The 15,070-nt window shown below is 50.1% G+C and overlaps 7 protein-coding genes across 7 annotated transcripts; 2 read left to right on the top strand and 5 right to left on the bottom strand.

Annotated features, from left to right (window-relative positions):
- Positions 1 to 641: 641 nt before the first annotated feature.
- M437DRAFT_48435 (uncharacterized protein) lies at positions 642 to 2,585 on the bottom strand (the record flags this gene model as incomplete). Its single annotated transcript, XM_041021662.1, has 2 exons — positions 642 to 1,790; positions 1,845 to 2,585. The coding sequence occupies 2 exons, from the start codon at positions 2,583 to 2,585 to the stop codon at positions 642 to 644; spliced, it is 1,890 nt and encodes a 629-aa protein (XP_040879853.1).
- A 1,275-nt stretch (positions 2,586 to 3,860) lies between these two features.
- On the bottom strand, positions 3,861 to 5,603 carry M437DRAFT_48962 (MFS general substrate transporter; the record flags this gene model as incomplete). Its single annotated transcript, XM_041021755.1, has 2 exons — positions 3,861 to 5,249; positions 5,307 to 5,603. The coding sequence occupies 2 exons, from the start codon at positions 5,601 to 5,603 to the stop codon at positions 3,861 to 3,863; spliced, it is 1,686 nt and encodes a 561-aa protein (XP_040879852.1).
- Positions 5,604 to 6,760: 1,157 nt separating this feature from the next.
- M437DRAFT_75356 (ALG3-domain-containing protein) lies at positions 6,761 to 8,175 on the top strand (the record flags this gene model as incomplete). The annotated part of the gene is made up of 4 exons (XM_041026408.1): positions 6,761 to 6,881; positions 6,943 to 7,187; positions 7,240 to 7,518; positions 7,567 to 8,175. 4 exons carry the CDS (start codon positions 6,761 to 6,763, stop codon positions 8,173 to 8,175), a joined length of 1,254 nt encoding a protein of 417 aa, XP_040879851.1.
- Positions 8,176 to 8,201: 26 nt separating this feature from the next.
- On the bottom strand, positions 8,202 to 8,670 carry M437DRAFT_48413 (putative eukaryotic translation initiation factor eIF1a-like protein; the record flags this gene model as incomplete). The annotated part of the gene is made up of 2 exons (XM_041021657.1): positions 8,202 to 8,307; positions 8,360 to 8,670. 2 exons carry the CDS (start codon positions 8,668 to 8,670, stop codon positions 8,202 to 8,204), a joined length of 417 nt encoding a protein of 138 aa, XP_040879850.1.
- A 264-nt stretch (positions 8,671 to 8,934) lies between these two features.
- M437DRAFT_48285 (ATP-dependent DNA helicase) lies at positions 8,935 to 10,574 on the bottom strand (the record flags this gene model as incomplete). Its single annotated transcript, XM_041021628.1, has 4 exons — positions 8,935 to 10,179; positions 10,231 to 10,265; positions 10,318 to 10,436; positions 10,498 to 10,574. 4 exons carry the CDS (start codon positions 10,572 to 10,574, stop codon positions 8,935 to 8,937), a joined length of 1,476 nt encoding a protein of 491 aa, XP_040879849.1.
- A 493-nt stretch (positions 10,575 to 11,067) lies between these two features.
- Positions 11,068 to 12,258, bottom strand: M437DRAFT_48389 (uncharacterized protein; the record flags this gene model as incomplete). Its single annotated transcript, XM_041021649.1, has 1 exon — positions 11,068 to 12,258. A coding segment is annotated over one exon (1,191 nt), but the record flags the coding sequence as incomplete, so codon positions are not given.
- A 939-nt stretch (positions 12,259 to 13,197) lies between these two features.
- On the top strand, positions 13,198 to 14,608 carry M437DRAFT_48823 (uncharacterized protein; the record flags this gene model as incomplete). The annotated part of the gene is made up of 2 exons (XM_041021728.1): positions 13,198 to 13,624; positions 14,238 to 14,608. 2 exons carry the CDS (start codon positions 13,198 to 13,200, stop codon positions 14,606 to 14,608), a joined length of 798 nt encoding a protein of 265 aa, XP_040879847.1.
- Positions 14,609 to 15,070: the final 462 nt, after the last annotated feature.

The raw sequence follows: 15,070 nt of genomic DNA, 5'->3' as shown, positions 1-15,070 counted from the left end.
AGAGTCACAGTGGCAAAAAGAGTGGAGCGTAGAATGGTTGACAGAAAGAGCGATTGAAGAGCACTTCTGAACGGCGTTTGAGGGAAGAACGAATTCGAAGGATTCAGAGAAGGGAATCAAAATATGGCATAAGTTTAACGAAGAGGGAAATCGCATTGAACTCGAGCATGAAATGTCAATATCGATGACGCTGCATCTGTGGGGTGAGCACGGGCCAGGCGTTCGGCACCGCTTCCAGAGATCTTGAGCCCATCCCGTCACGAGGTATCACATGCATGATATTCTCACACCAATCTGCAAGTTACAATGAGTTTCCTCTGTTTCAGGGCATGACACAAACTATTCATGGATCACAGGATGGTCATTGTATCGCAAGTCTTGCTGGTGACTGATTTAGACCTGGAGATACGCACCCGGCGTTAATGTACAAAACTGCCATGAATAGAGATAAACATCTCGAGGTCATCAAGTTCTAGCTTTCAAGCCAGTAAGAGGATTGTTGTGGTATTGCAGAAATTCTGAGGAACTCTATGAAGACCGCTCTGAACTTTTACCGAGGACCAATCTCCAAAACGCCTTCGGCTAAAATAACACCAAGCTGCCCAAGAACAAGAAATTAAGTGAAATGAGTATACACTGGTCTACAAAAACACCATAGCGAGCAAAGACATCAAGGAGATTCCTGCCCAAGACATCGCAAGCGAGGAGCCTCCAGACGAAGTAGTCCCCTTACCAGCGGTCTGCGATTGCCGCAATGGGATGGCCGTACCGCTGCTGGTTGTCGATGGACGTGTGGACGTGAATGGTATGGTTGTGGTCGCGTTAACGACAAAGCCTGACAGTGCCAAACTGATAGTCTCGCTTCCCACCACGCGAGCAGGTCCACCGACTGAGATAGTCTGGCCTGAGATGGAAAAGGCATTGTCGCCTGCTGATGCTGTAAACGTATGACCGTCGACATCGAACTCTATGCTAATGCCTGTGGCACCGATACCTCTGGTTGGCGTTGCTACAACAGATGCTATTGGGCTGGACGCTGTGCTGGATTGATCAGCGGATTGACCGGCAGAAGATGTAGTAGTAGAAGAAGAAGGACTTGTTGATGTAGACGCTAGGGTTTCTGGTAAGGCAGTGTATGAAGTAGCTGCTGGAGATGCAGAAGCAGTAGAATCCTGGTACATCCAAGCAGGTGTCGGTGTGGCGACCGTTGTGCCTGCGACTAGAGCACGAGGTGGATCGAAGACGAAGTTGGGAAGCGCTGCATCCCACATGCTACACGTAGACCATGCTGGAACCAAGTTGCGTACTTCTGTCGGCATTGCCAGTATAGGATTTAGATCCGACCAGATAGTAGAGCATTGAGGGGGAGGGGTCCATCGCACCCCCGTGCCATTACTTATGGTGAAGGAGAGATCAGTACGACACCGGTTCATACAGTTGTAAGCACTGGCTGGCCAAGGAAAATTCAAGTCTGCGTAATTCAAGGCTGTTCCTGAACCTTGAGCAGAGAACCATCCACCACACTGCGTCGAGATGGCGCTGGATGGTAGGGGCAGGATAAAGTCGGTGAATGCAGGGCCAATTCTTTCGCCAAAGCCTTCTTGGAAGGCGTATAGACTCTTGAAGGATAGGTAGACGGAACCAGAAGTAAGTGTGGTACCCAGCGCCTCAACAGCTGTCGGACCTTCAGTATTCGTGATGGTAGATCCATTATTTTGACATTTATCACTTCCAACTATGGTGACCGGGAAGTAGGCGAGCTGGACAGGACCACCCATAATTAAGCATGGCTGAGGAATAGTTAGCGGACAGGAGAGCCTCTGTGAGGAGACATAGCTTCTTACCAGACCGAGATGTGTGGGTGAGCCACAGAGTGCCATCAATGTGATATCGTCCCAGGATAATCCGCTGTGATAGTAGAGATATTCACACTCTTCGGGTGATGGCTTGCATGGCTTGGTTGCAGAATAGGTGGGAAGTCCTACAGTAACATGAACGTCAAATTCAGAGACAGAGGTGACCTGTGAGGTCAGAGTCAATGGCTCAAAATCCACACGCGGAGAGCCATCGCAGAGCTTGTATGTCGATAGGCTCACAGACGGATAGATCGTCGCTACTGTGTCAACCGTTTGTGTGATGGTACTGGTCGAAATCGTCGTGGGCCATGTTTTAGTGCCGATAGCGGTCATCGCCCAGCTCATCGATTCCGCCCGCCATTGGGAGTACGTCGAGTAGCAAGATAAAGCCGCCGGATTAGAAATAGTAGTTGTCGAGCTATTCGCCGTGACACCACGGGCCCTTAACATGTCCGGTCCGGTCCCATGCCTGTGATAGAGGTGATTTACCGTGGGTTGGGGAGTTGCCGCATTCTCAATCGCAATTTTCGTGTCGGTTGTCCGTTCTCGTTCGTGGTCACTTCCATTTCTCGTATCGTGACGTGACACTTCATCGTGTTCGCCAAGTCTGTCGTGTAAGCCGCTCGGCGGATTTGCACAAGCCGAGGTCACACACAGCAGCGTGAACAACAGGAATGATACCGCCCACCGGGCTCGAAAGACTGTATGTATGTGGCCAACGCGAATCATCTTCGAAAAGAAAGGCTCCAGAAACCACACTGCATGACGTCAAGGAGAGAATCCAGCATCCAGAATTTAGGGACAACGCCGGCCGGTGATTTGAAGAGAGACCTCAGGGTATTCGTAGACCTAGATTCGGGAGAGAGGGAGAGAGAGAGAAAGAGGTTGAGTCCACCAAGGATACGAACCATGGCAGGGTTCGAAAAGGTTTAAGTTTGGAAGTGACTGTCGGCCCACGTTGTTGTCGTTGAGGCTCTTTCGGCTGCGTCGCCAAGCAGAGAACCTTCGGAAGCTTCGACCCAGCACAGACATGAAGCAGATTGCAACAAATTTCCAACCATTATTGTGACATGAATCCTACGATACAGTGCTGAGCTGGCTTGACATTACGGAAGACCTCAGAGTCGTATGTCGAAACGCATCGCATGTGTCTGGTGGCCTCCTTCAAGACGAATTTCTACCTCACCACTCGGCAGCAAAGCATTGTGCTAGGCAAAGTGGTACGGAAAGAGTCTTCTCAACATGGACACTCTTAACATCTGTAAAGCCAGGTCCAAGTGCATCGCCATACGAGAACTAGGCCTCTGACTTTCATGAGCCTCCTGTAGGTAGACAACGCAATCGTCTCCAATCCCCAAATCTGTCAAGAGTAGCAACACGATTATCACAACGATCTGACTAAGTTCCTCTAAGGCCCTCACATACACGAATACACAACAGAGGCGCCCTCCCGAAAGATAGGAGCTAGTAACCGTGTCATATCTGGTTTTCCTCCTTGAACCATTGCACGAAGGTCTCTCAAGACTGGGTCTTATAGCTAAGTGCTTTTTGCATCACTCTTGTCTTTTGTCCTCTACTGCTTCGATAGCAACGCTACAATCTCAACTCACTTCTCTCTCTCTTTATACTTATATATTAGGTTTTCTTCCAACTGAAGAACTGTGCATTGCAAGTCTGCTTGTATGTTCGAGCGTATTGAGGCAATCACAGGTAAAGACTCCAGGATTGTTCTTGAAAAGGGTTGTTGTGTGCAAAGAAGGAAAGAGCAACTCAGGCAGTTCAAGTTTGCAACCAGCAGGCGCACCGTGTTGGTCGCTCCTACCTCCAAAGCTCGACGACTAGTCTCTGTACTGTGACGCGTGGCAATCAACTTTGGTAGCCAGACCTAATGTATCAAAATATGTTACTCATTGTAGTTGTTATCATACTTTTATGCTATACAATATACTGTGATCTTCCAAAAACAATTTGCTTTTGTCCTGATTTTTTTGTCTTACACCTCGTTTACACCATCTCGATCTGATCTTTACCCTGTTCGTCATCGTCTTTCTTTGACTGAACACACTCTCTTGGTATTCTAACACAGACAGCTGTGACTGCAAGTCCAATTGCAGCACTAGAAGCAGCAAACAGGTAGCAATTACGGTGTCCACGCAGTCTGTCATCGATACTGGGATCTTGGCCCTCTGTTCCAGTTTGGATGACCTGTGTGATGGCAAGAGAAAAAGCAATGCCAAGATTGACAGTCGTGCTGTTGACAGCTCCAGCCAGACCCTGCCATTTCAATGGAGACAGGCTCGACAAGACAAGATTGGCGATATTGTACGTAATGTCGATGCCCACAGTAGCGCAGACCATGGCTGGGAATACAAATGGCCAGTAACCCATTGAAGTGCTACCGAGAGCCAGCAAGAGTGGAGCTGCTACCCAAGCAACTCCCGAGACGACCAGGGTCCATGTTGGCGAGCCATGATGAATCAGACGGCCGCTGACAAGGCCGCAGAGAACGCCACCAACAGCCAAAGGTGCGCACCACCATGCCATTCTGATACCAGTAACGCCGTATGCCAGTGTGAGATGGCTGGTGGTCGTGAAAAGCCATGTGCCAAAGCTGCCGTAGAAGAACACACACGCAATTATGAGCGGTGAAAAGCATGTTGGTTCGAAGAACCCCTTCGGCAGCAAGGGACAACTTGCCCACCAAAACTCAACGTAGAGCGCAAGTGCAAGGCATATAAGGCCGATGATGAACGGAACCAGAATGCCTGGAGTTTTCCATGCGCTGAGCGAGCCAGAACTGGCAGCCAGTGCGTATGCGACCAAGATCAGACCAGCAGTGATAGTGACGGCGCCACTCCAATCCATGGTGAGGTTAAGCTGCTGTCTGTCTGCACGATCCGATGGCACAGAAATATAAGCGGATACTAACGCCACAAAGGCCATCATTGCCGCAATCCAGAACCACCAGTTCCATTTCTCAGTCGGAAGTGCAGCAGCGACCAGAATACCCATAAAGAACCCAAGAGGCGAGCAAGCTGCATATATACCCAGGACGAGGTTCTTTCGAGGACCGTTGGGGTAGATGGCGCCGAACAAGGCAAAGCTGCTAGGTGTATAGGCGGCGATGGCCAAGCCTTGCATAGCTCGACAGACGTCTACGACTATCAGACTGCTACTGAATCCAGCGATGACCGACCAGATGCATAACCAAAGCACGGCGATCATGAAGACCGGATAGCCTCCATACATGTCGGATAGACGTGCTGTAAAGCACAAAGTCGAGCAAAGCACAAGTGAAAGCACTGTTGCTGGCCAAAAGTCTGAAGTTTCACCGTCTGTGAAGCGTGAAAGTAGCTCTGGAAGCACTACTGCGAATCCCGAAATCATGTATTCCTATTCCATGTTTCATGTCAGTACTGGTCAAGATATGGAATTGGTGGAGATGCTTACTGCTAAGAGTTGTGTCAAGCCCATGCTAAAACAGAATGCCACTTCGGCCGCAGTTGATCGGAACCTTCGGTCAATCGTGATACTAGGAGCATATTCGGACGAGTTGATTTCTGATGTGGTCACTGAGACCTCCTTCTCTTGTTTGCTTGCTGCTTTGTACTCGAGGATACTTTCCAGGCTTGACAGTCGCCATAGTGGAGGAGATCTGTTGACGGATGGCCGTCTCGGAGACAGTCTGGGAGATGCAGGTGGTGTAAGAGGTACGTCGATGTTAGGTGTGTCGTTTGTAGTGTCCATGTCGAATGTATGTTGTGGGTTGTCTGAGATCATATTGCTACCTCTTGAGATGCGAGGAAGGAGAACATGAAAGAAGAACGCTTTGATAAGACAGACTCATGAAAGACTCTTGAAAATGACTCTTGTTAAAGCTATCTCTTGCCACGGGAAAAGGCCTCAAATAGCAGAATTTAAGGACATGCCTTTGATTCTGACTGGTGCTGGAGATGGTTGTTAGGAATTGACTTTGGCAAAAAATAGCACGACTGCCTTCGGAGCTAATCCCCTCGAGAGACAATCGCAAGATGAGGTCCAAAATGAGACAATGGTTAGCATCAAGGAGAAACCTTGCGCCCAGGTTGCTCTTAGCAGTTACAACAAACAGTCTAATAACAACCTTGGTTACATAACTGCTTACCATCCGGAACCTACTACAGCTGCATGGCGGCTCCAAGACGAGACCGCTATACAGCCATGGGCCGCAGGCTGTGTCTACGTTTGCACAACGATGCTTCAATTCGCAAACCGTCGTCGATTGTAGTTAGACCAGAACCTACGCATGGGTAGGGCTGATGACAGTTGTTTTTGGGACCAAAGACTATTTGGGGTATAGTTGCATATGAAGTGTGCTGCGAGAGGTACATGATGGCGCATCTTGGCGATCGACAGGGCAGTACAGAGTGTTCGATCTTGTTTGCTGTCAGCCAGCCACTCTGCAACAAGTTAGAGTGACCTGGTAGCTGGAACAGCCATGTATCATATTTTGATCTACTGTATTGCTTTATAACATCATCCCTTACATGGCGAAGAAGGGTGTAGTGGCTGGCCGAGCTCGGAAAGAGCTGGCTGACCGCCACCACAAGGGACGTGTCGCTGGCAACAGATGTGGTTGATTAAAGAAGGACGCGAGGAAGCTGCGTGGGTGAGCGAGAGTTTGCGTGGAAAGAAAAGCCGGAGATGATCAGCCCCGCGGGTCCTTGCCGCAACTCTATTCTCATCAATCATCTCCTTTCTTTGGACCGGCACGACATCCAGCACGTGGTGTTGTTGATACGTACCTCTCTTCCAGCTGAGACGCCAATACGATTTATACGATCCTTCAGCTGAACATCCCAGCTCTAATATTAACGGTGGGGTGCCGTCGAGACAAACACCAGTGACCCAAAACGTCACTAGTCATGGACGTCTTCCAGAAGTGTTTGGCTATTGCCAAGGACCCGTGGCATGCCAGATGGATATGTCCATTGCTACTGCTAGCCGATGCAGGCCTCACTGCCTTGATCGTGTGGAAAGTACCATGTATGCAAACTCTGCAAGCAGCAAACATACCTTTAACTCAAATTCTGATGCTCTGAAATAGACACCGAGATCGATTGGACAGCATATGTCGAACAGGTCGCACAATATCTTGCTGGAGAGCGTGACTATACCAAGATCCAAGGAGGTACTGGGCCTTTGGTCTATCCCGCGGCTCATGTCTACATCTACCAGATGCTATATCGGTTCACCGATCAAGGAACCAATATTCCGTTTGCACAGATCATCTTTGGCGTCCTTTACCTTTTGACGCTTGCTGTTGTTATGGCATGCTACCGCAATGCAAAGGTCCGTCAGAGTTCCAGCAAGCTTTGGAAATGATCACTAATACAGAAGACAGATACCACCCTACGTGTTTCCAATGCTCATCTTGTCCAAGCGCATGCACTCAATCTTTACGCTGCGTTTGTTCAATGATTGCTTTGCCATCTTCTTTTTCTTTTTGGCCGTCTACTGCTACCAGAAGCGATGGTGGGTCACTGGATCGGTGATCTACTCGATTGGGCTGGGAGTCAAGATGAGTCTATTGCTTGCATTGCCTTCTGTCGGCATTGTGCTTCTGCAAGCACTTGGCGCCGGTGATGCAATTGGTCATGCATCACTGATTGTCTTGATACAGGTATGTGCTTAACATAGCATCGAAAAGCTGTGTATTGACCAGATACAGGTTCTACTGTCATTGCCATTCACGCTACACAACCCACAAGGCTACCTCTCACGAGCATTCGAGTTCACACGACAGTTCTTCTTCAAGTGGACAGTAAACTGGCGTTTTGTCGGAGAGGAAACGTTCCTCTCGAAGCAATTTGCATTGACATTGATGGCTGTTCATGTTTCTTTACTTGTTCTGTTTGCTACGACCCGCTGGCTGAAGCCTTCGAGGCAATCCCTCCCAGAAGTCATCGGCTCGATTTTCAACCCTCCATCGAAAGCGCAGCAAGCACAAATCTCAGCAAGAGTGACACCAAGATTTATCCTGACGACTATTCTCTCGGCAAATGCGATTGGCATGCTGTGCGCAAGATCGCTGCACTACCAGTTCTATTCTTGGATTGTGTGGGCGACTCCTGCTCTTCTCTGGCGTGCGGGTTATCACCCAATCCTCCAGTATGCCCTGTGGGGAGCGCAAGAGTACGCTTGGAATGTCTTCCCCAGCACTAACTTCAGCTCGATGGTTGTAGTACAGGTTCTCGCGGCGACGGTAGTAGGTGTGTGGTATGGAACAAGAAAGGAAGCCATCGACATTGCGGCGGAGAAGCACCAGCATATAGAGTAGTGTCGGACGAAGATAGATAGTGTAGCTCACTCGTCCTCGGAGTCGGAAGGAGGCATCTTGCCCACATTGGACTCTTCCTCGTCCGAGTCGTCTTCATCGGCATACGAGATTCTCTGCACAAACTCCTTGGGCCTGTGACCTTATTAGCAGTCGTGCCGCACCAACTAGAAACCCAGAGACGTACCAGTATTTCTCCTTGCGCCATTCCTTCTCGTTTCTGACAATATTGATGATCTCGCCATCCAACTTGTTCTCGCGCTCATTCATAGCACCCATGTCAACAAGCACAAATCCACCTCTCTTGATCCAGATGGTAGAGCGGAAACGAGCAGGCAGTTCGACCAAGAGCACTTTTGCGTCTGGCAGTTCGACACGGTAGAGGTTGTTTCCAGCGGCTTGTTGGACGCGAGCGACGGACTGTGTCTCGGTGAGGGATGCCGGAGGTGTCATGGTTTCCTCGGCCGTGGCCTGGAGGTTGCGTCTGGGCTTGGGCATGATTGCGACTTGGTGGTTGATGGGGTTGTTGTTGTCCGGTGGTTGCTGCGATAAATATTTTGTCTGGACCGCGGCTTCTCACTTTGATGGGCATCGCTTGCTCTCGCTTGCAAAATTCTTGGGAGCCGGAGCGCCCTCCGTTCCAACCAACTAAGATCTGATGGATCCAGACGATAGAAGAGTTGTCTTCAAAAAGTTTTTGCCATTAATTCATTGAAGCTAGTCTGTTTGAGCGTGGTCTACCTTCCATCAGAAAGCACGCTCCTAGTCGTACTCATCGTAGGAATATGATTGTCTTTGTGTCAAGCACCATTCCTCACTTGCCAGTCCATTGTTCTTTCTCGTTTCCAGCCCTTTCTGATCTTTGCAATGGTCGCAAGCATAATTGCACGGTACCACAGTCTTGTCTCCAAAGTACTCGGCTATCATCTTGTGCCGGCATGTACTTGTTGCCTCGCAGTATTTCGTCAAGTACAGCAAAGAGTTGGCACGTCCATTGCTGTCAGGATGCGTGTTCATGTTGTCGTACTCGTGGTTGCTGCGGCCTCTGCCCATCTCTTGTCGCATCTTCTGCTCTTGAGCCCTGGCCAGCATGTTTGCGCCACGGTCTCGATCTTCGCGGGAGTAGTAGACGATGCAGACTGAGGCTTTCCCGTCTCTGCCTGCACGTCCTGCTTCTTGATAGTATCCTTCGAAGGATTTTGCAATCTGCCAGTGCACGACAAAACGAACGTTCTCTTTGTCAATGCCCATTCCGAAAGCTGTGGTTGCGACAATGACATCGTAGCCTTCGCGATTTGCTACCCAGCCGGAGAGATGATCGTCTTTCTGCTCGTTGCTCAGACCGGCGTGGTAAGGCTTTGCGCCAATGCCATCGTTAGTCAAGCGCTCAGCCAGAATCTCGCAGTCTCGCCGATACAGAGTGTAGACGATGCCCGGTACATTCGTCGGTCGTTCGTTTCTGGCTGCCAACTCTGCTGCTCGCTCTGGTCTTTCGCGTCGAGCATGAGCGGCTTTGATCCATGCGAGGAAATCGTCGTAGTGATCTTCCTCATCTGACTTGTACCGGACTTCGTAGTGCAAGTTTGGTCGGCTGGTTGTCATGGTGAAGTGTTTGAGATTACGATTGTCGAGATGCAGAGTCGCAATGATATCATCTCGCACTCGCTGGGTTGCTGTAGCAGTACAGCAGATCATCGGTACATCTGGAAACTCCTTTTTGAAGAAATTGAGCTCTTTGAAACTCGGACGAAAGTCGTGACCCCATTCAGAGATACAGTGTGCTTCATCGATGGCGATCCGAGAAAGCTCTCTCTGTGCGTGGACTACGCGTAGAACGCGGCGAAAGTGGTCCATGGCGCAGAACTCCGGAGTGACATAGAGAAGCCTGGTTAGGGGATGACCAGTCTTGAGGTCGGCCATGATGGCATCGCGGACATGCTTGGAGACAGTGCTATTGATAGTAGCGACCTGGATACTAGCAGCTCGCAGAGCAGCAACTTGATTGTTCTGTAAGACAGTCAGTGACAAGATATCAGGGAAAGCGACCGTGTGACCTACCATAAGCGCAAGCAGAGGTGACACAACAATAGTGACTGAGATATGTTAGTATCACATGATATTGGTCAAATCCGCAATGCCACTCACTGCCGATGTCAATACATGCTGGCAACTGAAAACATAAACTCTTGCCAAATGAGGTGGCGGCTTGAAGAAAAACATCATTGCCTTCCAAAGCGGCTTCGATGACTTCGCGTTGTATGGGTCTATATGAGAGATGGTCAGTCTAGTTGCACCTTTGAGGAGAGATAGAGAATGACGACTTACCTGAACGATGGCTTTCCAAAAACCTGACGTAGAGTAAACTCGAGATCAGGTTTACTCCGTTGCCTTTGTATAGGCATGTCTGATGGCTGATCAACCGATCGTATGTTCCGCACGAAAAAGATTGTGAGAGGCGATAGATGGCTTCCTCAAGGCTTCAACCGGATGGCAAAACAGGCAACACTGAACTGATGACAGGTGATCGCAACATCCTCAACAAACTGATGTTACGTGATTTGGACGCGTCACAGAGCTTTCTGGGACATCGGTTCCCCGAGGAGGCGAGAGCGGAAGCAATACAAGCAAAGTTGAGAAGACAGGCAAGAGCAACCTGCAATTCGCGTTTGCGCACGGACGGTTTTCTATATAGGCAGAGTTCACATGTCAAGGTCAGTAGATGTGAGGAACACAGCATTAGATTGATTGCTAAAATGAAGCCGAACTCTTGCTTCAAAAGGCAGTGGGGCATAGTCTTGATCAATCGTCTTTGAGAAACTTTTTTGATTCTTGATAAAATTCGTCTGTACATGAAGAGATACATTTGGTGTTACAGTCATTTCTGAGGCCTTCCTTCTAGCCAAGCGCATATTCTAGCCCTGTGTTTACAGCTTCTTCGTCCTGCTCGTTCGGTTTCCAGATTTCCTTTATTTCTTGCCACATCTTTCTGGTATTCTCTGGGCCTGTGACCTTGAGGTACGCATTGAGGACGGTTTTGACCATGGAGGCACTAAGATAGCAACCCCTATCTTCTTCGGATATCCAATCGCCGTGCTTCTGTTCCGTCTCTTTGTCTCTCTCAACGAACTGACAAAATATTTCCCAGAAGCTGTCGAGTCTCTTCTTATTCCATGAAGAATAGCGAATGCCTCCGTGAATGCTAAAACCACGTATAATCTGGTAAAAAATGGATCCGTGAATATGAATGCCATATTGTTGCATCTCGTCGAGCAGTTCGCTAATGCGGTCTATGTTACCAGACTCATGAGCGTGGTACTTGATCAACAAGCGATACGTGTGTAGGTTCGGTGTGATTGGAGTGACGTTCTGCACAACAACACGTCTCTCTGGCTCTTTGCGAAGCTTTCTTCCTGCTTGGTCCAGAACCCTTCCGAGGTGGCGCTGGGCTTTCCATCCTTTGATCTTGGCAGCAGTGGTGTTCTCTGTGCCGAGAGTCTTCATTTTCTCAAAAATGTACTCAGCAGCAGATGGCTCGCCAGCATTGATCAAACTAGCAATAACACAGTTCAGAACCAGGGTGTCAATGATCTCGCCAGCGTCAACAAAGTCCTGGTAGGCTTTTCGAACAGCAGCACCATCGCGCTTGAGGCCATGGCAGTAGATTATGTTTGTACGGAAATGGCGGTTGGGTTCAATGCCTCGCTGCATCATTTCCTTGACCACAATGTCGGCAAGGGCGAATTTACCAGCTTTGGTGGCGACATCAAACAGAATACTGAAAGTGGCGGCGCTGCTCGACAGACCAGCTTCTTTCTCCATGCGCAACCAAATCTGAGTGGCAGTTTCGACTTGTACGTCACCAATTTTGCGAAGATAGCGACCGGCGAAACTCATGGCACTGTTCCATTCTGATCTCGTCATGGGTATGTCTGCAGCCAACATATCATCGACGAGGCTGAGATAGCGCTGCATTGTCCGCTCATCTTTGTATTCGACAATACTCAAGCGGTGCATTAGTTCGCGAATGGGTTGATTCTCGAGATATTTCGGTCGTGGTTGTGGTATGGCCCTGTATGCTTTGTAGAGCGGGAGGTTCGGCGTGGCTTTGTCTTGTATAATGAGGTTGAAGTAATCAATGGCTTGCTGGTCGGAAAATGAATTGGCAGTCAGGGGTTTCCTGTCGGGTATCTGACTAGAGGAGTAGAAATGAGTGCTCGAAGGGGATTCGTGGTTTGAGTCCCTGTCTGGAGGAGGATCTTCCTGGTAGCCTGCATAGTCGTATTGATCGACTATGGAACGCAGCTCTTGACGTGAGATATGGACGGGAGCGGGATGGGAAGATTCGTCAGTCGAGAGCTCGACGGCAGAAGATAAAGGTGGCTTGTTCGCGGTAGAGGATGTGGTGAAACGAGCAGAGCGAGGAGATGAGGAAGTGGTGGTGGTCGAGTGAGAAGGGCGTGTGATGGTGGATGATTGGCGAGCATGTTTCCGACACAAGCTCGCGCGTGCGAGAGCTTCGAGGAAGAGAGATTCGGCAGACTCGGGGGTCAGGCAGCGAGAAGTGGGAGTGGGCCGCCTAGAGAGGATGTGGAGGTCGCGGCGATGGCGAGGATAGTCGTGGTCGAAGGCATTGGAGTGGTTGCGGCGAGGACACAGGGCTGTCATGATCGAGGCAGTCGTGGTCGTGGGCTTCTTGTGCAGAGAGGAGCCGCTCTGGGTGCGGGAGAAGGAGCCAAGGAGGGACATGAAGCGGCGAGCATTGTGTCAGACGAGCAATCGACATTCCCTGGGCATATCACTCAGAACATTACGCCTTGTCGTGGCCGCTGTCGTCGTGGTCAAGTGCTGCTGCTGCTCCAAAAAGTCCGCGACTTTCAGCATTACCCACCGGTTCCAGCGCCCGCTGATTGGCTGCCGCTCCTTCTCCGCCGCGCCAAGCCAGCCGTCTCCCGCTCCGCTGCTGGAATCTCGAATTATTGACCAGAAGACCGAATCTTGATCGACCACCCAGACAGGACCGCCGCCATGGGTCGATACAACTTTGCGCCTCAGCGCGTACACCAGGCCGCCACGCGCCTCCTCCAGGTCCGCGGTTCCAGAGGCACGACCACCTCTCAACCTCCTCCGCCCTGGTACACGGTCATCGGCAACCTACCGCCATCAGAACGTCTCGTGCGTCCGCCATTGCAACCCGCCCAGCGCAAGGGTAGAAAGGCCAGCAAGCTCTTCCAGCCCGTCAAACTCCAGTATCCCGAGGATCAGCTCAGACTCGACTTTTTCGGCGACCACCCATGGGAACTGGCAAGACCTAGACAGGTTCTCGAGGATGACGGCAAGGACTACCAGAAGTTCGACTGGAGCCAGCTGGATCAGCCCACCAAGCAGGTCGACGGAGAGAGGTGTGTATATCTGGTCAAGCCGCATAGCCACGCATTCGCTGATCCTCTACAGTGTCGTCCAAAGACAAGCATGGCTCATGGGCCTGCTCCGACATGAACTCGACTTCTCTGCTACTCCACAATTGCTCGACTACCTACGGTCCGAAGCCTTCCAGGAAGAACTGCTGCCATTGTTCAAGGAAGAATACGCCGTCGATCTGCAATCCAGTCAATTGCCATCAAGGACTGAATACACCGATGCCGATGCCAGTGTTCCTGTCAACCTCTACTTGACATACCACCCCAAATATCCCCATCAATTCAAGGACGCCCTGAAGCACCTGAACCAGATCCTCACCGAGCAAGGTCTCAACACTTCTTCGATCAACAAGCGTTCCTTCAGTGTCGCTCTGCTACATTCCGACTCTCTTGCCCAAACGCTACGAAACATGGACCTCGCAGCCATCGGCAAGCAATACAACATCACCATGACCCTCGAGCCCGAATCCACCATCAAGCCCTTCGCCGAAAACCCCTTCAACGTTCTCCCCATCTCCTTCTCATACTATCGCAACGCTTCCGCAAATGTCTCCGCGTTGCTCAACCATCTCGCGACCGCCCTCAACATCAAGACCACAGACATCCTCAGCCCTACCCTTCCTACCGCAGAGCCAGACACATATCAAGCCTACACAAAGGCCGGCGCCTACGACAAGGCCCGCAAAGAATTCTACGACGTCCGTCATACACAGGACATTGAGCGCCGCGTCGCCCGCGAAGAAGCTCTCTGGACTGGCGCCGAGTTCGGTCCTTCACCTCTGGACATCGGTATGCAGCTCGAAGACCAAAAGTACGAGGAGTGGCGTGAGTGGGCTGCCAAGGAAATCACTGCCATCAAGCAGCTCTCAGGCTCGTCGGGCAATGCTCGTGACCAGGATACTCCTTTGGATTTCGAGGCTGACCAGGATGTCGTGTCTGCTTTGGACGAGGTGGAACCCAGTGTACCTGGTAGCAAGAGAGGTCAGAACGCTCAAGGCGGTGCTTTTGTCCACGCATGAGAAGTGTAAGAATTCCTGAATGTTCAAAAAGGGATAAGGAGGTTTTCATGTAGTTATATCATTGTCTTCATTTCTAGGAAATATTCAAACCTGTATCATCATTGTTCAAAACATTCTTGGATCTTATAGAAAGAAGTAGCAGGTCTTTTGTCAGGAAGAAAGACAATCAAGTGTCCATGTTCAAAAGTAGCTACACCGAAGAAGAGGGAACGAGTGAACAAAAAGAAACGAACTACGGCATAAGCGTACAGACAAAAAAAACAACAAACATGTTGTGTGTGGATGGGATTGAGCACCTCCTCAAGTGTCCAGTTGCTCTTGTCAAAAAGACAATCAAAAGGGGCGAGGTATAGAAAAACACAACGACAAAGATTCAACTCCTGCACTCCTGCCGGTCCAACGCCTGTTCCTGACCTTGACCTTCCACCTTGATCTAGCTCTGCTGTCTTGTCGATCTGTCAA

This window comes from Aureobasidium melanogenum (assembly GCF_000721775.1).
Source record: "Aureobasidium melanogenum CBS 110374 unplaced genomic scaffold scaffold_10, whole genome shotgun sequence".
Taxonomy (NCBI): Eukaryota; Fungi; Ascomycota; class Dothideomycetes; order Dothideales; family Saccotheciaceae; genus Aureobasidium; species Aureobasidium melanogenum.
Note: the sequence above shows the minus strand (reverse complement) of the source record. Positions and strands in the feature narration are given on the sequence as shown.